Below are 24,782 nucleotides of genomic sequence, written 5' to 3' on the forward strand. Positions count from 1 at the left end.
GCAGAAGAGCATCTCTGAACACACAACACATTGAACCGTGAAGAGGATGGGCTACAGCAGCAGAAAACCATGAACTTAAACTCGGTGGCCACCTTAATTAGGTACAGGAGGTACACTATCTAATAAAGTGGCCACAGAGTGTACATTGATTTATCAAAAGCTTGCCATTAAGAGTCGAACTGAAGCATTCACCAGTAACAATACGCAACTTGTTATGTCGTTCACTACATTACCAGTGTACATTACCTGCTTCAAGTCCAGCCTGGAGAATCCAAATCAGTCACTGACATATGGACATATGTTGTGAAGTTTGCTGTTTTGTGGCAGTAGTCAGTGCAATATGTAAAATGCAACAAATTACAATGAGATATATATATATAACTAGGGCTCCTATACTTCCTCCCCAATTTAGCATTGACAAGAGGGCATGTCCTGGACGGTGGGGGTCCTTAATGATGGATGCCGCCTTTTGAAGATGTTCTTGATGGTCGGGAGGTCAGTGCCCATGATGGAGCTGGCTGAGTTTACCACTTGCTGCAGCTTTTTCTCATCCTGGCCATTGACGCCTCCATACCAGACGGTTAGAATGTTGTAAGAGTCTTTGGTGACCTGGCTAATTTCCTCCAGCTCCAGTCACTGCACAGAAATTGCATCGATATGTTGGGCCCAGGGTAGATCTTCAGAGATGTTGACACCCAGGAACTTGAAACTGCTCACCGTTTTATCCTTTTTAACCAGTTTTACTAGTTCATTCTTCTGAATAAACCCTCGTTAAGCCGATATTTATGGCATCCGGAATTGTCACATCGCTGGCAAAAAGGCTCTAAGAGTGGGTCAAATAGTGAATTTTATTTTCAAGTGTTATGCAAAATAGATCTACCAAGACATTTCAGTTTATTCTATTCATACATAAGGTCGGGGTGCCTGTCGGCTGATTGCCGCAGCATCTTTGAAGATTTATACTTCATGTCATGAAGTAATACAGTACAGACACAGGCCCTTTGTCTCATCTGGTCCATGCAGACCACAGCATCGTCTCTGCTAGTCCCAGTCGACTGTATTAGGCCCCTAACCCTCCATGTAATACCCAAATAACTCGTAAATATTGTAGTCGAGCCCAGCTAGACCACTTCGTCTGAGAGCTCATTCTGGGTACTCACCATGGAGTTTCTGCTCACGTCTCCTAAATTTCTCCCCCTGTATCTTTACCCTTTAGTTTTAGATCTCCCCCCCTGACTATTCACCTCATCTATACCCTTTATAGTTTTATAAATATCATTAAGGAACCCCCTCCCTCCCATTCTCCGAAGCTGCAATGAATGAATATCCTCTTCCTATACCTTGGGCCTTCTCGTCTAGGCGGCATCCATGTAAATCTCTTCTGCACCTCTCCAGCTTGGCAGTGCCTTTCCTGTAGTAGGGTGACCAAACCTGTATACGATACTCTGCATGCAGCTCCTAAACTCGGTGCTCTGACTGATGAAGGCCAACGTGCCAAGTGTCTTCTTCACCTTCCTGCCTATTTGTGCAGCTGCTCTCAGTGAGCTGTGTACTTGTACTCCCAGATCCCCCTGCTCTGCAGTGCTCATCAGTATTAGGCCGTTGTCTGTGTAGGTCCTACCATCGTTTGACTATCCAAAATGCATCATCTGTCAGTTGAGATCCATTTGCCACTCCTCAGCCCATCTCCCGAACGGATCACAATCCGTTACGTAACGGATTACGGACTGTATCCGTAACGGGCTTCCCGATCAAGAACCCCTAATTTACTATCACCGACAAGCTTGCTAATTGTGCCGCGCACTTTCACATCCAAATCATGGATAAGCGAACACTGATCCCTGAGGCACCTCACTAGTCACAGACCTCCTGTCAGAGAAAGGACTTTCAAACGTTGCCCTGTGCTTCCTATCATCGAGCCAATTTTGAATCCGCCTCACCAGTAATTCCCATACAACCTAACCTTTTAGATCAGGCCTTAAAAAAGTCCATACAGACTACATCCACTGCCCTACCTTCATCTATCACCTTATTTACCTCTTCAATAAACTACAAAAGACTCGTCGGACAGTGTAGATCAGAACAGCAGTTTGGCATGGACTCAGTGAGCTATAGTGCTCTTTGATTCTCTGGCCCTTTTGTAACTTTGATATGACCCACCCCTGAACCCCAAGTTTGAAAGAACAGATAGGGGCTCAGTAAAATAAACAGTTGGGGAATGGTTGGCGAAAGAGAAACTTTCTCTGTCACTGTAACACTTCATTCTGTTATTGTGCCACCTCAAGGCACTGACGTGGTGAAATGATCTGTATGGTTGGCATGCAAAGCAAAGTTTTACCTCAGTACATGTGACAATAATAAACCAATTTAAACAACACACACAAAATGCTGGAGGAGCTCAGCAGGTAAGGCAGCATCAATGGAAGAGATGATGCTTCTCATCTGTTCCTAATGAAGGGTCTTTGCCCGAATCAGCAACTGTTTCCAGCATCTGCAGAGTCTCTTGTGTTTACCAATTTAAACAGTTTTCATATCACCACCATCAAATTTCTCAGGAGTATACTAGGAAAACCAATTCAATCAAAAAATATAACTTCACATAAATACAGAGCTTAAAGTATCGCCTAAAATGTAGAACTTCTGAGAAAAGGCGACGCTGAATTGTCGCCTCTCTTGCCCACATTGGGCAGAATTTCTAATCCACCTCCTTGTCCATCATTGACACAAAATCTTAAGACATTTGCTTCGTAGAGGCTGATCACTCAAACTACAACTTGTCCTGCTTGGAATGGGACTGGAAGGTAATTGCTTTATGTGATGGAGAAGGTTTATTGTTTAAAGTGACCGTATTGTCTTCCCTCACAGAACCGCCACGATGTCCATCTTGAGGATCCATGCCCGTGAAATTTTTGATTCACGTGGCAACCCTACAGTGGAAGTAGATCTATGCACCGCAAAAGGTCAGTGTGATCCAAATCGTTGCGATTAATCATGCTGTGTGTTGAATTTGGTATTGCGTAAGGGAACTTACCAATTGTCCAAAGGTAAATGTGTCTCGGTGCACGGGGTCACAGACGAGGTAGCCTGAGTTGGAGTATGGGGGAAGAATTTAGAAAGGCAACTAGAAGATCGAACTCAGCTTGGAAGAAGAGAAAGGCTGGGATTGGAACTAGCAACCACGTCCCATAAAAACCCAGTGCTACAGAAACGCTGACGAAACTTCTAGAGTCCTCATCCCTGGGAGAGAAGAGATACAAGAGACAGTGTGAGGGACTGGCCTCGGACAGAGGACCCTGGTAACCTGTGCCCTCGTAGCAGGTGCTCCACAAAATGGTCACCCAGTCTGTGGTTTCTCCAGTGTAGAGAGGGACACACCATGAACACTGAATATGATACACTGGATCAGGAGTAGTGTAGGGGAATCTGGAATTACTTTCCCCATCTGGCATTTTATTATCTTGGCAAATAAAGTTCTGGAGCAACAAACTGTATGGCTGCAGGAACTCAGCAGATCAGGCAACGTCAGTGGGAAGGGGAGGGGGATCAGTGCAGGGGGCTGGGGAATAGGCAGCCATCCATTCATGTTGAGATCCTGGATTGGGTTCTCTTATGGATCCATGTAGGTTTTTTGAGATTAATGGGTTTTAATATGACACACGCACCCCGGGGAGTCAGATTCATTGTATTCGTTGATTCAGGTGTATCACATGTACATCGAAACATGTAAATGAAAGCCTATAGTAGTGAATATTGTTGCAAAAATTAAAGATTTTCTTTACTTATCACATGGACATCGAAACGTAAGGAGAAATACGACATTTGCATGAACAACCAACACACCTGAGCATGTCCACAAGTGTTGCCACACACTCTGGTGTCAACTTAACATGCCTACAATGTTCAGCAAGACTACAAAAACAAAACAAGCCCCTTCCTTCTCTGTCTCTCTAACCACCCACTCGCGCGCGTGCGCGCACACACACACACACACACACACACACACACACACACACACACACACACACACACAGGCAGGCAGGCAGGCCTCCATCCTTAGCTGAAGCCGCTTCTGGACCTCAAACCTACAGACCCTGCAAGAATAACAGGCTCATGGACATTGGGCCTCCTGCCCACGTAGTCCTCTGATCACATGACTTTCTGATCTGGGGAGACTTGCCTATGTGGGGTCACCCCTCCCCTATCTATGGGGTCTGCCATTGACTGGGGATCATGGTCTCCATCTCAGCATTGGCTCCTGCCTCCGACTCTTCATTTACTGGCCTCAGTCCTCTTCCTGAACCTCACCCTGAACTTAACCAACCATCTACCTCCCTGCAGTGTTCTGAAAACCATTTCCAGAAACCGAAAAAATCTGACTGAACCACAGCCTCAGTGGACATTGTAGCTTGGCGCCATCTTGAGAAGAACTCGGGCTGTACACACAGGCAAATGAGATGAGTGTTGGTGGAGGGAAAGGTCAGTATTGACATAGAAACATAGAAAGTAGGTGCAGGAGTAGGCCATTTGGCCCTTTGAGCCTGCACCGCCATTCAGTATGATCATGGCTGATCATCCAACTCAGAACCCTGTACCTACTTTCTCTCCATACCCTCCGATCCCTTTAGCCACAAGGGCCATATCTAACCTCCTCTTAAATATAGCCAATGAACCGGCCTCAACTGTTTCCTGTGGCAGAGAATTCCACAGATTCACCACTCTCTGTGTGAAGAAGTTTTTCCTCATCTCGGTCCTAAAAGGCTTCCCCATTATCCTTAAACTGTGACCCCTCATTCTGGACTTCCCCAACATCGGAAACAATCTTCCTGCATCTAGCCTGTCCAATCCCTTTAGAATTTTATACATTTCAATAAGATCCCACCCTCAATCTTCTAAATTCCAGTCGATAAGCCTAGTCGATCCAGTCTTTCTTTATATGAAAGTCCTGCCATCCCAGGAATCAATCTGGTGAACCTTCTCTGTACTCCCTCTATGGCAAGAATGTCTTTCCTCAGTTTAGGGGACTAAAACTGCACACAATACTCTAGGTGCGGTCTCACCAAGGCCTTGAACAACTGCAGTAGAACATCCTTGCTCCTGTACTCAAATCCTTTTGCTATGAATGCCAACATACCATTTGCCTTTTTCACCGCCTGCTGTACTTGCATGCCCACTTTCAATGACTGGTGTACAATGACACCCAGGTCTCGTTGCACCTCCCCTTTTCCTAATCGACCACCGTTCAGATAAGAATCTGTTTTCCTGTTCTTGCAACCAAGGTGGACATGATGGGCCGAAATGCCTGTTTCAGTGCAGTGTGTCTCTGGGGTTTGATCTTCTATTCCTTTAAGTATTTGATCCTTAATTAGGTTGACTAAAATTTGTACCTACTGTAGGAATTCCACTAAAACAATGTTACCTTTTACTAGCAAACACGAGGAAAGCTGCAGATGCTGGAAATTAAAATAACACACACAAAATGTTGGTGGAACACAGCAGGCCAGGCAGCATCTATAAGGAGAAGTACTGTGGACGTTTCGGGCCAAGACCCTTCATCAGGACTAACCTTTCACTAGATAAGCTTTGGGCACCATTTTGTACACAGGAGAAATAATTGTGCTTATCATAAATGACGTCTGTGTCATTTTGCCTCAAGTGACTGTGAAGGTTGGATGGGTTAGTGCCAAAGAGCCTTCTGGCCTCTGTGTGGGTCTTTTCATAGTTACTCAACGCCGGTTTGGATAAGTATATGGATGGGAGGAGTATAGGGAGTTATGGTCCAGGTGCAGCTCAATGGGACTTGGCAGAATAATATTTCAGCCCAGACTAGATGGGCCAAAGGGTCTGTTTGTGTGCTGTAGTGCTCTCTGACTCAAAGTTCCAAATCTGACTAATCCTTGTGCTGGCGTCATACGGTTTCCCTGCAGTTCAGCTAAGTGTTTGCAGCTGCATGAATTAGAAGCAAATTTCGCCAGCCAGAGTAAGTTTAGGTTGTTATCTGCCGGTGTCCCATTTTGAACGATCTGGTTCGGTTGTGTCGCAGTCTCCCAATCGCTTTACAGTGGCATTAATCTGCAATCAGGGTTCGATTCCTGCCAAAGTCTGTGAGGAGTTTGTGATTTCTCCCCATGACTGTGTGGGTTTCCTCCAGGTGCTCCAGTTTCCTCCCACATTCCAATGGTGCACAGTTCGAGTTAGTGAGTTGTGGGCATGCTGTGTTAGTGCCGGAAGTGTGGCAATGCTCGCAGGCTGGACCCGGCACTTTGTTGGACTACGTTGCTGGTCAATGCAAAACAACATGCTTCACTGCATAGCTCAATGTACATGTGATAAGTAAATCTGAATCTGACTGTAGATTCCATTCAGCCCATTAAATCCATGTTGGGAATGTGGATTGGGAGGATTCTGAGGCTTAACTGGTCCAAGGTAAAACCAGGAGGTTGTGTGTTCAGATCCCAGTGTTCTCTTCAATAAGCACATGAATGAAAGAAAAAAAAGTTCAAAGTAAGTTTATTATCAAAGTGCGTATATGTGGTTATATACTACCCTGAGACTAATTTTCTTGCTGGCATTCTGTGCAATGCACAAAAGACAAACAGCAAATACAAAAATGAGAAAAAAATTGTAATACAGTAGTGTACAAAAGTCTTAGGCACATATATGTATATAGTTAGAGTGCCTAAGACTTTTGCACAATACTGTAGTAAATTTACTTATTGCACTGTACTGCTGGAAAAATATTCATGACATATGTGAGTGATGATAAACCTGATTCTGATATGGGTCTTTATTGTGGACTGAGAGTGGGAAGGGGGCAGGGAGGGGGGAATCGTGGTTAGGAAAAGGAGAAGGGAGAGGGGAGAGAGCGGGAAGCACCAGAGAGACGTTCTGTAATGATCAATAAACCAGTTGTTTGGAATCAGATGACCTTGCCTGATGTCTCAGGGCTGGGTGTGTCTGCACCTACGCTACCCCCAGCCCCTGGAACTCCTTCTCTGCCACCTGTCCCACACCCCTCCCGCGGTGCTCTACCTTCACCATTCCCAACATCCTTTGCTCTCGCCAGATTTTCATACTCGCTCTCCACTCCACGTAGACAAATGCACTACTGAGTAAAAGTCATAGGCACCATAGCTATATAAAAGTGCCTAACATTTTTGCACAGTGCTGTGAATAAGTAAGCAATAAATATCGAGAAGATGGGTTGTGGAGTCCTTAAAGTGAGCCCATAGATTGTGGAATCAGTTCATGTTGGGGTGAGTGTAATTCTCCCCTCCGGTTCAAGAGCCTGGTGGTTGAGGGGTAATAACTGTTCCTGAACCTGGTGGTGTGGGACCTGAGGCTCCTGTACCTCCTGCCCGGTGGTAGCAGCGAGAAGAGAGTGCTGGTTGTATGGTGGGGGTCTTTGATGATGGATGCTGCTTTCCTGCGCCAGCACTCCTTGTAAATGTACTCGGAAAGCTAAAGAAATTTGGCCTGTCCCCTAATACCCTCACTAATTTTTATAGGTGCACCAGGGTGCATCGCAACCTGGTTTGGAAGTTATCCAAACTGTGACCGGAAGAAGCTGCAGAAGATCGTGAACATAGCCCAGCATATCACACAAACCAATCTTCCATCCTCGGACTCACTTTACACCACACGCTGTCGGAGCAGTGCTGCCAGGATAATCAAGGACACGACCCACCCAGCCAACATACTTTTTGTTCCCCCTTCCCTCTGGGAGAAGGTTCAGGAGCATGAAGATACGTACAGCTCAGATTTGGGAACAGCTTCTTTCCAACTGTGATAAGACTGCTGAACAGATCCTGACCCGGATCTGGGCCGTACCTTCCAAATATCTGGACCTGACTTGTGCTCCCTTACTTTCCCTCTTCTATTTTCTAATTGTGATTTACAATTTAAATTTTTATTATATTTATTTCGATTTGTACTTCAGGGAGAGCAAAGCACAGAAACAAATGTCACTGTGGTGATTGTACACTCTAGTATCAATTATTTGGTGACAATAAAGTAAAGAGGTGGGGAGGGCGATGTGGGAGGGAAGGGTTAGATTGATTTTGGCATAGGTTTAAAATGTCAGCACAATATTGTGGGCTGAAGGGCCTGTAATGTGCTGTGGTGTTCAATCTACTGTACAGTTGTTGGAAGGAATGCAAATGGGTCTCTTGCTGATTCACACATTTGTTGGGAATGAAGTCACTCCAAAGAATACTCGCAGTGGCATTCCCTGAGCTCCCAATCTGTAACCTAATTTAAAGATAAATATAGCGCCCAGATCAGTCACTCAGAAACTCGGAATCAGGTTTATTATCACTGACATATGCCATGACTTTTGTTGTTTTGTGGCAGCAGTACAGTACCATACATAAAATATACTATAAATTATAATCAGAATTTTATATTTAACAATTAATTAAGTACTCATAAGGTAGTGCACATGGGTTCATTATCTTTTCATAAATCTGATGGTGGAGGGTAGAAGGTGTTCCTAAAATATTGAGTGAGAGTCTTCAGGCTCCTGTACCACCTCTCTGGTGGTGGTAATGAGAAGAGGGCATGGGTGCTGGGGGTCCTTAATGATCAATGCCACCTTCATATCAGATGGTGATGCGACCACTTGGAATGCTGCCCACGGTACCTCTGTAGAAATTAGCTCGAATCTTTAGTGACGTACCAAATCCCAAACTCCTGATGAAATACAGCCACTGGAGTGCCCTCTTCATAATTGCGTCATGATGTTCAGCCCAGGATAGATCTCGGAGAAGCTGACACCCTGGAACTTGAAACTGCTCACCCTTTCCACTGCTGAACCCTCAATGCGAACTGGCATGTGTTCCCTCGACTTCCCTTTCCTGAAATCCACTATCAGTTCCTTGGTCTTACTGACGATGAGTTCAAGGTTACTATTGCAGCATCACTCAGCCAGCCGAACTAGCTCACTCCTGTACGCCTCCTCGTCACCATCTGATATTCTGCCGACAATGGGTGTGTGGTCAGCGAGGTTATAGATGGTGTTTGTACTGTGCCTAGACACACAGTCATGCGTGTAGAGAGAGTCGAGCAATGGGCTAAGCATGCACCACAAAGAGCTTTATTTTCTGATGTACTTGTTTGTATAATCTGGATATTTTTGGAAGCATTGACCTGAAGCGAATGGCTTGCTTAGCATTTAAGAGTTGATACTTGGTGGAAGAGTAACAAATCTCCTTTCCCAATGGACATCAGTGAATAAAATGAGTTTTCTAACAACACTTTCATGCTCATTGTTGCCTTTTATTTAATTAGACCAGGGGTCCCAATCTTACTTGTGCCACAGGCCACAGCCATTAACTGAGTGTCCATAGACCTCAAGTGTGGACTCCTGATTTAGAGATGCAGCGAGGATTAGCACTCCTGACAGCGTGCTTGGTTGAGGTCAGCACCAAGTGGCAAGAGAGGAAAAAAATAGAATGGGCAACCCTCGAGTCTTCTTCGACATTGGTTTTGATAAGCAGCAAGTGGGCCGCATTGTATTCGAGCTAAGGAGTGATGTTGTTCCAAAAACCGCAGAGAACTTCCGTGTGCTTTGTACCAAGCCAGAGGGTGACGGGTTTAAAGGATCAATTTTTCACCAAATAATTCCTGGCTTTCTGTGCCAAGGTGGAGATTTCACAAAAGGCAATGGCACAGGGGGCAAATCCATCTATGTAACAAATTTCCAGATGAGAACTTCATACTCAAACATGAAGGAGAAGGAATACTATCAATGGCAAATGTTGAGCCCAATACAAATGGATCACAATTTTTTATCTGTACTGATAAAACTAGTTGGTTGGATGGAAAGCATGTTGTGTTTGGCCGTGTGGTGGAAGGCTACGATGTCGTACAACAAATGGAATCAAAGGGATTGCAGAGTGGAAAGACAAGTGTTACTGTTCACATTCTTGACTGTGGAACAATGTGATGAGAACATTCCCACGGTGGCTGCCCAGTCTTTTTTCCATTGGTACGTTGCTATGAAGGTGGCAAAATCCAAATCTCAAGTTGATTTGTGTAATTGTACATTTCCAAGTTACCTGAGGCTTTTGCCCAGGTTGGAGCCTGAACCATCAATTTTCAGTGATCTGTGGCAGTGCTTAGCTTTTAACTTTTTCATGAGGTATAATGGAATTATTTGTTTATTTTAGCCTTGTACTAAAACACTTCATTCAAATAAAATGTACATCTGTGCACCAAAAAAAAAAGAGATGCAGTGAGGGACGGGCTCTTCTGACTCAACAAGCCACACAATGCAGCAACCCACCAACTGAATGCCAGCCTAAACATAGGACGTATGTGGTGTCCAGGGAGGGGGTTGTTGTGTCCATTCTGGGGCAGCTCACTCACCTTTGGGCCCCACCGGACACTCAGCTCTCGCCTGTGGCTCCAAGCGGCCGTTCACATGTGACAGTGACCACAATCCGGTACACTGCTTCAACAGGCGGCCTACACCAAGCGAGGGTAGCTGGCCTCATACCCCAGTGAGATGGGGACATACCTCCCTTAGCATGTGACGTCTGCTCTGGTGGGCAGGGCGGATGAGATCAACAGTGAGATCCAGTGGCTGGGAAGATGGTTCTGCAACCCTTTGAGGAGACCAAAGGGCATGGAGAGACGAGGAAGTGGTCATGGTCATCCAGTGCCACCAAGGAAGACCCCAGCTGTGACGAGCACTTGTTCCGCTGGACTTGGACTTTCAAGGTTGAGAGATTGAACCTGCCCCAGTGCAATGACTTTTCCACTTTAAAACCTCTCCTGCACAGGTTTCACTGTTATTGTTCGATCTGATTCACCTGACCATTACAATGACCGATTAACTGGTACGCCTTTGACCAGAGCACCCGGAGGATACCCACGTGCTCATTGGAAGGGCATACAAACAGCACTGGAATTTAACTCCAAACTTTGACGCAAGGATTTTATTCCTGACCGACTGATGACTTACTTGAATTTAACTTCCACAGAGGATTGAATGGATTTTTTTTCTTTTGGATTAAGAGGATACACTGTGACTTTAGAGAAATTATTAGCTTTTTTTTTGCCATATTCCAAACATTCAGTGAAATGTGGCGTTTGTATCAATACCAACACAGTCTGAGGATTGCTTTGGGGGCAGCCCGCAAATGTCACCACACTTCCAGCAGCAACATGGCATGTCCACAACTTACTGACCCTAACCTGTACCTCTTTAGACTGTGGGAGGAAACTGGAGCACCCAGAGGAAACCCGTGTGGTCACTGGGAAAACGTACAAACTCTTTACGGACAGTGGCGGGAATTGAACCGGGTTCGTTGGTGCTGTAAAACATTGCACTCACCATTCATACTCACTACCTTTTGTGTGAAGAAGCAGGCCCCATTGTCCATTCTAAATTTCCTGACTCTAATCTTAAACCTATCCCCATCCCCAGGAAAAAGATCATGCTTCCGCCGTGTCTATGGTGCTTGTGATCTTATGCCTCTATCTGGTCACCCCCTCAAACTCTATCACCTCTTCTGCCCACTTACACTCATGGGACCAATTAACTTTGTAACCTGCTGTCTTTGGATTGTGGGAGGAAACCAGAGCACCCGGAGGAAACCCACACAGTCACGGGGAGAACATTTAATTGTTGATTATCCATACGGAAACCTGTGAAATTTTATATTTTCCTATGTAGATAAACTCAAGATGTTGATTAGAAAACAAACTGATATAATGTGAGTGGTGGGTGCCTTTTCATGCTGTGTTCCACAGACACGACAAACTCGGCTGTTTGCATTGTCCGTGTGTGATTGTTGCTTGCTTCGTCTGATGGCCTTTCGTGTAATGCAGTTTGATCTTACAAAGCAAAAACTACTTGTCTGGGCAGACAAGTCACAATGTATTAGATTGCATGGTGAGTTCCATTCAACAGCAGCTTGGGAAATAAAGAGTCTGCCAAGTATTGGCTGTACATTTGAAAAGGGCGATAATTAATAATAATGGAATATAACTGAAGACTCTATTTGGAGCCTGGGAGTGTTCCTCTCGCTTGAGGGCCATGACAATTATGCCCCGGAGTTGAGCTCTTGAAGATCAGCCGTTCTGAAAACATCTCTGTTATGAAGGAATGTGAACATTGTCACAGTCCCTGTAGTTTTCCAACCCTTGAAACATTAGCCTAGTGGAATATTTTAGTGTTGTTTTTATAAAACTGTGTAGACTATACACCTGGTGGCCACTTTATTAGGTACCTTCTGTAACCGTTCATTCCAAATATGCACTGCCTTTTGCAGGAAGGAGCTGTCCCAATGTCCCTTATACATTTCTTACCTCTAATCTTAAATTTATGTCTTCCTGTACCTAATAGAAAAATTGTAGAATGTCCACAATTTTCTAATTCTAATCCACAAGTCTTTGGAATGTGACCATAAGATATAGGAGCAAAATCAGGCCATTCGGCCCATCCAGTCTGCCCCACCATTCGATCATGGCTGACTTATTGTCCCTCTCAACCCCATGTTCCTACCTTCTGTTCATAACCTTTGTTTGTGGAAGGAAACCAGAGCACCCAAAGGTGACAGGGAGAACGCACAAACTCCTTACACTCAGTGGGAATTGAGCCCTGATTGCTGACACAAGCCAAATGTCTTTTGTGACAATTCCTTTGATCCACAGAAATAGCAAACTTGAAGTTCAATTGAATATCTGACTCTTTAAATATATAAACCTATTTGCAGTTATATCCACATGTGGCCACCATTTTGTTGTCTTGTTTCAGGGGAGCGTGCATGGGGTAGGGGGGAGCTGGAAGGATGAGAAGTGGAATCTCTCCCCATGTTGAAGCAGCACATGACCAGGCAGGGAATGGAAAATGGGAAAGGAAATCAGAATCGGGTTGTATGTCACTGGCAGATGTCATGATATTTGTTTTGTGGCAGCAGTACTTTGTAATACATAATTTTAAAACTATAATTAAATAATTAGTACAAAAAGGAAAAAAATACTGTGGTATTGTATATGGGTTCATTGTCCATATAGAAATCTGATGGCGGAGGGGAAGAAGCTGTTCCTAAACGTTGACTGTGTGTTTTCAGGCTCCTGTTCCTCGTTGATGGTAGCAATGAGATGAGTGCATGTCCTGGACAATAGGATTTGTGCTTGTGATGTCTTTGCTGAATTTTCAAACCTCCCAATCTCTTAAAAATTGATGCATTGCCCTTTCGGTAACCATGGAAACAACACTAATTAGAGCCAACAAGGGTGCTGGTTAAGGTAAATCAAAACCACCACAATACGAGAATTTTGTTGACCTTTATATATCTTCTGCCATCTAGATGCACAGTGGGAGCATCGGCTAGTTTAAAATCCAGTAGCTTTTAAAGTATTTAGTCATGGGGAGAAACAGCATGAAACACGCCCTTTGGCCCATTGATCCCAGCCAACCATCTATTTCTATTAGAGGCATGCAGTATTACAACACAGAAATAGGCTCTTTGGCCTACCTAGTCCATGCCGATCTGATCTCCTGCCTAGTCCCATCTATCTGCACCTTCCATACCCATCATATCCTGTATTTTACCGATCATCTCTTATACAGTGTAATCAAACCCGCATTTACCACTTCCGCTGGCAGCTCATTCCACACTCACACCACCCTCTGAATGAAGAAGTTCTCCATCGGTTTACCCTTAGATAATTTAGCTTTCACCATTAATCCTTCTCTTGCCCGATTTCTCCTCTCGTTCCCATTAATGGTCCCAGATTCTCCTCCTCATCTACACACTAGGGGTGACTCACAATGGCAAAAAAAACTTGTACATCAGAATCAGATTCATGTGTCTAATCACTGTCTTGCATGACATGGAATCTGTTGTTTTGTGACAACAGGTCAGTGCAAAGATATAAAATTACTCTAAATTAGAAAATGAATATTACCAACAAAAGAGGTGAAAATGGTGAGGTGGTGATCGTGGGTTCATGGACTGTCTCAGGAATCTGATGGTAGAGGGGAAAGAGCTATTTCTGAATCACTGAGTGTGGATCGTTAGGCTCCTGTAGCTCCTCAACGATGATAGTAATGAGAAGAAGGCATGTCCCCAATGGTAAAGGTCCTTAGTAATGGATGCTGCTTTCCTCAGGCACTGCCCCTTCGTGAGAAGGGTGGTGAATGAACTTGTCAAGGAGACACTGGTTGTGATTTGACATCTTAAGTTCTGGATGTCACAAAATGTTTAGCAGGCAATTAATTACATTGAAGTTCTGCAACTTATTTTGTAAGTAAATATTGGCGCTAATTACTAAACCTAGAGATTGTATAAAGTTTGCCGAGACGGGAAACGGCTGTGCTTTCACTTTGTTTTGTATATTTGATGATAGGAATGTTCCGAGCTGCTGTTCCAAGTGGTGCCTCCACCGGTATTTATGAAGCACTAGAACTGAGAGATGAGGACAAGACCCGGTTCTTGGGCAAAGGCAAGTGTGTCAGCTACACTTGAGTTACAATTGTGCTTTCTGGTCTTTTTTTCCCCCAAGAGGCTGAACTTTGTATTTATGTTTCTTGTTTTTAATTAACTATTCCCTCCACAGGGTGCGGGCGGAGATGCGTCTCCACCAAAGGAGGCGTAAGGTGCTCCTTTCCTCTGCTAGCCTGCAGGTCACCCTTGGGCGAGGTGTATCACCTGCTCAGACACCCCCATCAGGGTCACGTGAAACTATGGGGGCAGGTGGTAGATGCTCACATAAGCAGCTGGTGCATATCACAAGTCCTGGTTATGCAACCACTGACGCCAGGCAGACAATCTCTGAAGAGTATTGATAATGGCTGGGGTCACCTGCCTTGTAAAGACACTGTCCAGAAGGAGGCAATGGTAAACCCCTTCTGTAGAAAAATTCACCAAGAACAATCATAGTCACATGAAAATCATGATTCCCCATGTCAATATGACACGGCACATGTTGAACGGCCGACCTCCTCCATCCTAAAGTCAGAGAGGTCACACAAAACGGTGAGAGGTTTTTCAATCCACTGTGCCCACATAGACAGCAGAGCCTTCCAGCATCATGATGCCTCCTTCCCAACCCTGAATCATCGATACAGAACTTTACAGTCCATCCAAGAACTTTGAAGTGATTGACCAGTCGTTCTAGATCTCCTACTGCAGGGATAAAAATGTTGTCAATTCTCTCCAAACTTGGTCAGAGGTTTATCATTGTCACATTTACTGAGATACAGTGAGATACTTTGTTTTGCATTCCATTTAGACAGATCATTCCAAACACAAGAACAAAGGGTAAAGCAACCACAGAAAGCACTGTTACAGTTTCAGCAAGAGTACAGTGCAGACAGAAATAAGGTGAAAGGGTCATGTCAATGTCAAAGTAAATTTATTATGAAAGTATGTACGTTACTATTATGAAAGTACTTACATTACTATATTTTATCCCAAGATTCATTTTCTTGCAGGCTTTTATGGGGAAAATAAAGAAATACAACACTGTAGAATTTATGAAAAACTATACATAAGCAAAGACTGACAAACAAACAGTATGCAAAAGAAGACAAATTGTGCAAATTTTAAAAAATAATACTGAGAAGATGAGTTGTAGAGTCATTGAAAATGAGTCTGTAGGTTGTGGAATCAGTTCAGAGTTGAGGTGAGTGAAGTCATCCAAACTGGTTCAACAGCCTGATGGTTGAAGGGTAATAAATGCTCCTGAACCTGGTGGTGTGGGACCTAAGGCTTCTGTATCTCCTTCCCGATGGTAGAAATTAAAACACGACGTATGCGAGTCAGTAACACGCACAAAGTGCTGATGAAAGTCAGCAGATCAGGCAACATCTTTGGAAGAATAAACAGCTTCTTCTCCATAGATGCTGACAGACCAGCTGAGTTCTCCAACATTTTTATTTTTATTTTATTTAGAGATACAGCACGGTAACAGGTCCTTCCAACCCAATGAGCCTGCACCACCTCATTACACCCATGTGGCCTATTAACCTACTAACCCGTACGTCTTTGGAATGTGCGAGGAAACGGGAGCTTCCGGGGGAAACCCCCGAGGTCATGGGGAGGAACAACAAACTCCTTACAGGCAGCAGCGGGATTCGGGTAAATGTGGAGAGGGCTTTACCCGTGATGGACTCAGTCTTACCCATTACCTTTTGTAGAATTCTCCCTTCGAGTGCATTGGTGTTTCCATACCAGGCTGTGATGCAGCCAGTCAATATACTCTCCACTACATGTCTATAGACTGATACAGAATTATGTACAGGTTAGTAGGATAATTGGTCTTGTGATTACTCCAGTGTTGCTGGGAGGTGCAGCTCATTAGGCTTGAAAGGCCTGTTCCACACTGTATGTCTAAATAAATAAATAAAATTCTGTTGAATGCTTTTGTTAAGCTGTGCCAATAACCTTTTGGGGAAGGGAAACACGCTTCAAAATGGTATCCAATACTGTGCTCAGGATTTGTGGTTTGCTATTTATGAAGCTGGCTAACTTAATTGGCTTACTTTGACAGTGCCATTTACAGTTGGCAGCTTCTGTTTGCAGTCTTATGCAGAAGATCAACAATAATTTATCACTTCTGTTCCATATGCAGAATGTTGTTCCAAATTATCTGCACTTAGGGTAATATTACACCATGCATAACACGATGGTGTTTTTTTTTGCACCAACACAGATCTTTTTAAAACAAATGTCTGCTGGCAGTCCTGTTGGCTGTTAATGGCAGCCAATTTATCATTAGTGAGATGTGTGCTTGTAGTGTTAAATTCTCTGTATTGCATTGGCACAACTTTCTCTGCTGTTGACGGAATGTTAATATTCCAACCATTGATCTGCCAAATGTTTAAATGGGAGGGCTGCTCCGCGAGAGGCACTCGCCTGAATACAAGAGGGACCCCAACACTGAGCTTTGGTAAAAGCTCCACATCCATGATCAGGGATATAGAGAGGGTAAGCAACTTCATATTCAGTGGTGTTATATTTTCAGAGGCCCCGTCCTTGGTCCAGCACATAAGTGACATTACAAAGAAAGCACCGTGGCGCCTCTACATTCTTAGAAGCTTGCAAAGATTTAGCATGTCTTTGATAACTTTGATAAATTTCCATGGATGTGGAGTGTATATTGTCTGGCTGCATCAGCCTAGTATGGAAACACCAATCCCTTTGAATGGACAACTTACAAAAAGTAGTGGATATGGCAAAGTTGATCACAGGTAAACCCCCCCCCCCCCACCACTGTGGCCACATCTACATAGAGCACTGTTGTAGAAAAACAGCATCGTACCCCCACCATCCAGACCATGCCGCCATCAGGAAGGAAGTACAAGAACCTCAGCACCTGGTTCAAAAACAGTTAATACCCCTCAATCGTCATGCTCTTGAACTAGAGGGGATAACTTCACTCACCCCAACACCGAACTGTTCCCACAACCTGTGGAGTTTCAAGTATTGAAATCAAATCATTAGGCAGAGGTGACATTGGGTCAGAAGGTGTTGAATCATTGTGAATAGAGTGAAGGAATTGTAAGGGTAAAAAGACCCCAATGGTAGTTATATACAGACCCCCAAACAGCAGTAAAGATGTGGTCTACAGGTTATCAATAGTTCAATAGATCCATTTAATATCAGAGAACGGATGCAATATACAACCTGAAACTCTTGTTCTGCACAAACATCCACAAAAACAGAATGATTGACAGTAAAAATGTTAGAACCCCTAAGCCCCCCATTCTCCACCCCTCCCACACAGCAAAGCAATGAACCTCCCCCACTTACTTCAGCATAAAAAAGCTTCAGCAGCTTGCACCCTCCCAAGCAAACAATAGCAAAGCCCCCAAGAAAGACCATGTTCTGCAGTACAACAAAAACTAATCATTCACCCGATAATTTGACATCCCACAGGCCCTCACTCTCCTAATAAAGAGATAGAAAGGTGTTACCCTTTCACAGCAAGATTAACAACTCAGTGATTTGCTGTGTTAAAGTCTGCTGTGTCTCCTTTCTTTTCCCCGAGTTCTTCAGCTCAAGAATCGACAATGACCCACCAACGAGAGAAAGAGAGGGAGCATGCGATTCACTGAGTACAGAGCCCCCAGCAGCTGATACACTGTTCCCAATGTTCTGTTTTCTGCCGCGACACTTCAGCTCGTCCACAGGGCCGCAAAGCCTCGGAAGCTTGCAGGTGCACTCGTCTTCTAGGCTGTGTCCTTGGGATATTGAGAAATGGCCGGTCGGTGAGGCCCGGGAGCAGGTCCCACTGCCACAGAGAACCAAAGTTTGAGTGTAGCTCTAGGTCAGGGTCTTTGACAGAACCCCAGCCACCTTAAGAAGGAAAAGGAGAGACAAAAAAGGTAGAAATTAAACAGATTCCGCAAATGAATTTGGAGGAGTCGCTGTCAAGCATCATGGTAGCTCAGGAGATAGAAAATGTATGCCAAAGGGGCAATGTTACAATTCTCATGGGGATTTCAATATGCAGGTAGATTGAATAAATCTGGTTGGTACTGGATTCCAAAAGGGAGAATTTCTAGAATGCCTATGAGATGGCTTTTTCGAGCAGTTCGTGGTTGAGCCCACCGGTGGATGAGCAATGAACATTGGGTGTTGTGTAACGAACTGGAATTGATTAGAGAGCTTAAGGTGAAAGAACCCTTAGGAGAAGTGATTCTAATACATCTGAATTTGAGAAGGAGAAGCTGAGGTCAGATGTATCAGTATTACAATGGAGTAAAGGGAATTCCAGAAGCACGAGAGAGGAGTTGGCCAGAACTGATTAGGAAAGAGCACAAGCAGGGCAGCAATGGCTGGAATTTCTGGAAGCAATTCAGAAGGCACAGGATATATAAGATCCAAAGAGGAAAAAGCATTCCAAAGGAAAGATGACACAACTATGGCTAACAAGAGAAGTCAAAGCCAACATAAAAGCCAAAGAATAGAGCAAAAAGTATAATAATAGAGCAAAAATGAATGGGAAGCTAGAGGATGAGGAAGCTTTTAAAAATCAACAGATGACAACTAAAACAAGTCCTGAAGAAGATAAAGATGGAATACAAAAGTAAGCTGGCCAGTAATATTAAAGAGGATACCAAAAGTTTCTTCAGATACATAAACAGTTAGAGAGGTGGGAGTGGATACTGGACCGCTGGAAAACACTGCTGCAGAGGTAGTAATGGGGAAACAATGAAATGGCAGAAAAACTGAATGACTATTTTGCATCAGTCTTCACTGTGGAAAACACTAACAGTATGGTTAAAGTTCCTGGTGTCAGGGGTCATGAAGTGTGTGAAGTTACCATTATTAGGGAAAAGGTTCTTGGGGAAACTAAAAGGTCTGAAGGTAGATAAGTCACTTGGACCAGGTTGTGTACACTCCAGAGTTACGAAAGAGGTGGCTGAAAAGATCATGGAGGCATTAGTAATGATCTTTCAAGAAATACCTAATTCTGGGATAGTTCTGGAAGACTGGAAAATTGCAAATGTCACTCCACTCTTCAAGAAGGGAAGGAAGCAGAAGAAATGAAATTATAGGCCAGTTAGTCTGACCTCACTAGTTAAGAGTCTATTGTTGGAGTCCATTGTTAAGGATGTAATTTTGGGGTACTTGGAGGCTCATGATAAAATAGGCCATAGTCAGCATAGTTTTTGCAAGAGAAAATCTTGCCTGACTAATCTGTTGGAATTTCTTGAAGAAATAACAAGCAGGATAATCAAAGGAGAATCAGTTGATGTTGTGTACTTGGAATTTCAGAAGGCCTTTGACAAGGAGCCTCATGCTGCTTAACAAGCTACAAGCCCATGGTATTACAGGAAAGATCCTAGCATGGATGAAGCAGTGGCTGATTGGCAGGAGGCAAAGAGTGGGAATAAAGGGAGCATTTCTGGTTGGCTGTCAGTAACTAGTGGTGTTCCACAGGGCAATGTGTTGGGACTGATTCTCTTTATGTTGTATGTCAATGATTTGGGTGAAGGAACTGATGACTTTGTTGCAAAGTTTGCAGATGATACAAAGATGGGTGGAGGTGCAGGTAGTTTTGAGGAAGTAGAGAGGCTATAGAAAGACAGGCAGATTAGGAGAATGGGCAAAGAAGTGGCAGATGGAATATAGTGTCAGGAAGTGTATGGTCATTCACTTCGGTAGAAGAAATGAAATGGCTGACTGTTTGCTAAGTGGAGAGAAAATGCAAAACTCTGAGGCATGAAAGGACTTGGGAGACCTTGTGCAGGATTCTCCAAAGGTTTATTTGGAGTTTAAGTCTGCGATGAGGAAAGCAAATGTAATATTAGCATTCATTTCAAGAGGACCACAATATAAAAGCAAGGATGTAATGTTGAGAGTTGATAAAGCACTGGTGAGGCTTCACTTGGAGTACTATGAGTAGTTCTGGAGAGGGTTCAAACGAGGTTCATGAAAATTATTCCAGGTTTGAATGGCTTGTCACATGAAGAGCACTTGATGGCCTCTGGGCGTTTTCACTGAAATTCAGAAGAATGAGGGGTGACCTAATTGAAACCTATTGATTGATGAAAGGCCTTGATAGGGTGGATTTGGAGAGGATGTTTCCTATGGTAGGAAACTCCAAGTTCAGAGGACACAGCGTCAGAACAGAGGACCATCTCTTAGGACAGAGACAGGGAGGAATTTCTTTAGCTAGAGAGCGGTGAATCTGTGGAAACCATTTCCACAGGCATCTGTGAAGTTCATTTCCACAGGCATCTGTGGAGGCCAAATGTTCATGTATACTTAAGGCAGAAATTGATAGGTTCTTGATTGGTCAGAGCAGGAGGAGATATGGGAGGGGGGGATGGGGAAGACAGGAGATTGGAGCTGAGAGGAAAATGGATCAGCCATTATGAATTGGCGGAGCAGTCTCGATGGGCCAAATGGACTAATTCTACTCCTGTATCTTGTGGTCTTCTGGACTCTTTACTTTGAACTCCACAGTGCTTTAAACAAGTGCACAGTTACATGTATGTATGATTTAAAACTGATTCTGTGCATGTCCAGTATAGAGTATACCCAAACTGGTTGCATCATAGAAATGCCAACAGCTGGGAACAGAAAAGGCTGCAGAAAGTGGTGGATGCAGCCCGGTCCATCACAGGCAAAGCCCTCCACACTGCATGAACAGTGTGCAAGAAAAGCTTTTCACTGTACTTGTGACAATAATAAACCGATGAGCCAATTCGAAATTGCAATGTTTCAGTTAAGTCTTGAGTGTTTTAAGCTTTTGCACCTATTGTGTATGGATCAAGTTACCTTACAAGACTTTAATGACATATATGTGGAGCAAGAACAACAACGGTGCAGTAGGATTCAATGTTTTTATTGAGTCATGTTGGTAACGGATCACATCAGGTAACTTACAATGTAAGAGCAATGAACCGAGCTCACCGAGGCAGTGGCACGTACACTCAGAAGCACGTGCCCAAAAGAGAGAGTCCTCCATGCATAGGAGGCCCAATTGATTGGCTGCACGCTTGATCAGCCGTATGCACGCTCGCCACGTTGTCGCAATCGATCTGATATGGTACCGTTTTCTGTTCGACTGAGGTTTGTTTTCACTTCTTCTCCCAGGTGTGTCAAGACCTGTTAAGTATATTAATGAATTCCTTGGACCTGCTTTGTGTAGTCAGGTAACCAGTACACCTGCGATGGTTAATTCACAAAGCATGCGGGTTTTTTTTGCAAACTAACACGCCGAGCAGGCATCTGTTGATTTGTCTTTGCTGGTCCACTCTTCCAATTTGATCCATGGATAGCATCAAACCAAGTAATGATTTGAATCCTGTGCGGTAACAATTCTAGCAGATGGTCCACCATTGCCTGTTCAGCATGAGCATGGGCTTGAACAATGATTAATTTGCTTGTTTATTCCAGGTGTTCTAAAAGCTGTTGATAACATCAATTCCATAATTGCACCTGAACTCCTTAAGAAGGTATGTCTGTGTTAAGTTCAAGTTTAATTGTCATTCAACCATACACATATATGCAGCTAAATGAAACTTTGTTGCTCCAAGACCAAGGTGTGAAATACTGCACCTATAGTCACGTCCCATACCACATACACCTACAACACCACAAAATAACATTAGTACAAGTCCCTGAGTGCCATGTTGTCCTGGAGCCATGTTTCTGCAGGAACGAGCAGGCAGCAATTCCTCATCTCCCACCGCTGAAGGCAAACCAGCTTGTTTTCCAGGCAGTGCAGCACCAATAGGAGAGCTGGCCCATGGCGGCCTGTCCCCAACCCGGCATAGATCTCAACGAGCCCACCACACCCCCGTTATCTCCCACACAGCCGCTGATGCCTCCTCCACCGGGTTACCGTTGACTTGTTCAGAACAACATCCTCGTCCGCATTTCCTTGTCTCTACGATGAGCAGGGCACCCTGAATTATGACGGTACCTCAAGACCGTGGCCCATGGAAGGGCAGAACTGGCAGCAAAAGGCTGTGTGAACGGATCTCCTGAACCTCTTGTTCTTCTCATGGACAACACATATGGATCATTCCAGCTGCCATACACCTTGGTGGGATCGTCCTTCCCAACCAAAAGATATAGGAGCAGAATTAGGCCATTCAGCCCATCGAGTCCGATCCACCACTCCATTATGGCTGATTTATTGTCCCTCCCTGTCACCTTCAATGCCGTTACTAGGCAAGAACCTATCAAGCCTATAACCGAGCTTGTTGGATCAACATCTGTTTCTGTTAATGGCTTTAAAATTTCAAACACATTCTTTATACACATTTGCTTTTTAATGACTAATACGGAACTCTCAGGTTAACATTTCCAGGATGTTACTCTTTTTTTTCTCCCCAGTTATTTTTGTTTCAGCCTGCCCCAGGATCGAGGCTGATTTGTGTCCACTCTGGTTTAGTGGATTCTGTGTAGACTGAGGCCAGTGGGCTAACTGTGGACTCTTCCACAGCTGGGGGTAAAAGGGTTCCGGACGAGGTGGCTGTTTCTGAGCTGGTGTACTCCTACCTCCATTTATGGACTAATTCTGCGTGGTCCAAACACCGTCAGTGCCATCCTGAATTTTCCCTCTCCACTTCGATCGGTCACGGGACAGAATTTTCCAAGAGTCGGTGGTGGTGATGTATTTGTTCAGAAGCTTTCGGCATCAGCTTAGTTATTTTTTCCTCTTATTTTTGATTTTTTTTCTTATTTAGGGATATAACATGATAACTAGCTTGTACAGCCAATTGAACTACTGACCCATATACCCCTTTGGAAGGTGGGAGGAAACCAGAGCAACTGGAGGAATCAAACTCTTCACAGACAGGGTAGGAATTGAACCCAGATTGCTGGCACTGTAACAGCATTACACTAACTGCTGTGCTACTGGGTTGTTCCTCTGTCTCTTTCCTATGACACAGCTCACAAGAGAGTCTGGTGTCAAGTACCTGACCTGACAATATCTGACCATAACTGGGGCCTCATTGCTGGGGATGTCGGTTTGGGAGAGAATACTGAAGTTTGTATAGTGAGCACTTACTTTTGTAACTTAAGAATTTGAAAAGATCTTGACCCAAGACAGATTTAATTAATAGACAAGATTTCATGAATAGATGAATACATATTCCCAAAATGCTGGAGGAACTCAGCAGCTCAGATAGAAACATAGAAAATAGGTGCAGGAGTTTAGAATCTTCTAAGAGCATCTATGGACAGGAATAAACAGTCAGTGCTTCAGGCCGAGATCCTTCAAAGGAAGGGAGACAGAGCCAGGCTGCCAGACCAGCTGAGTTCCTCCAGCACTTTGTCCGTGTTACTCCGGATTTTCAGCACCGGCAGAATCTCTTCTGAATATATTCGCAGCTGGTTTGCACTTGTGTAAAGGGCTCTTAATCGTAAAAGTTCCTTGAAAAGATTAGTTAGTGTTGAAATTTATTGTTGGAAAGGACTTTCAACATGGCTTCATCGGAGTACATTTATTCTCAAAGTGCAGTATGTACGCAGTACAACCTTGAGATTCAACATCTCACAGACAGCCACAAAGCGAAGAAACACCATGGAACCCGTTCCAAAAAAAGCATCAAACACCTGTTACAAACCCCGTAACTGGGTGTCTTACCAGCAAAGATAGAAGTGTCCGTTGGAGTCTGGTGATACTATTTTCAACAGTATTTATTAGTAAAAATACACAAAAATAATATCAATGCAAATATTCAGATAAAATACGTCATCAATACTAAACCTAAAAGTGCGGGTATAATAATAATCAATAAGAAATAAGCTGTATCGTTGTCTAGGGGATAATGAATTGTCAGATGGAAATATAAAGTTCAGTTCAGTTCATGCAGGCTCTGGTAGTTGTTGGTCGCTGTGTTTCAATTGTTGGAGAGAGAGAGAACGTGCAAACAATAACAGCTATTATCTTGCCAACCTTCCTTTACGATTTTGATCTGTCGATGCGTCGTTGTTGTGGCCATTCATGTATGACCCCTCCGTCCTTTAGCTAGACCATTCTTCTGTGGTTGACTCGTCACCCAGGCAAGGGTGGACACACACACAAGCCCCCACCGGTCTCACTACAAAACTTTGAGTTAAAATTCACCGAACCTTCGTTCTGTCTCCGGTCTCCCACCCTGTCTCGTGGGGGTTCTGATGCTCACTAGCGTTTCTCCTAGTGTGTCTGAGGGGTGTTACCCCAGACCCCACTTTTATCTCCACTCATGGGGTCTCAGGTGTCAATCAGGTTGAGATGATGTAACCCATCAAACCAGCCCACTCTGGTTGTCCCCTGAGGGGTTTCAATGAATAGAACAGTACCAAGTACACAATCCT

At 44.0% G+C, this 24,782-nt stretch overlaps 1 protein-coding gene and 1 pseudogene across 1 annotated transcript in view; both read left to right on the plus strand.

Annotated features, from left to right (window-relative positions):
- The first annotated feature begins 473 nt into the window (after window positions 1-473).
- The window catches only part of eno1a (enolase 1a, (alpha)), a 47,398-nt gene continuing 23,089 nt past the window's right edge, over window positions 474-24,782 (plus strand). Inside the window, exons 1-3 of the mRNA XM_059952294.1 lie at window positions 474-495; window positions 2,866-2,960; window positions 14,359-14,454. Of these exons, the coding sequence (XP_059808277.1) occupies window positions 476-495; window positions 2,866-2,960; window positions 14,359-14,454 (211 nt within the window). The 5' untranslated portion in view covers window positions 474-475. The remainder of the gene's footprint in view (window positions 496-2,865; window positions 2,961-14,358; window positions 14,455-24,782) is intronic.
- Window positions 9,444-9,943, plus strand: LOC132381952 (peptidyl-prolyl cis-trans isomerase-like; annotated as a pseudogene).

The sequence above is a fragment of the Hypanus sabinus genome, chromosome 27 (genome assembly GCF_030144855.1).
Source record: "Hypanus sabinus isolate sHypSab1 chromosome 27, sHypSab1.hap1, whole genome shotgun sequence".
NCBI lineage: Eukaryota > Metazoa > Chordata > Chondrichthyes > Myliobatiformes > Dasyatidae > Hypanus > Hypanus sabinus.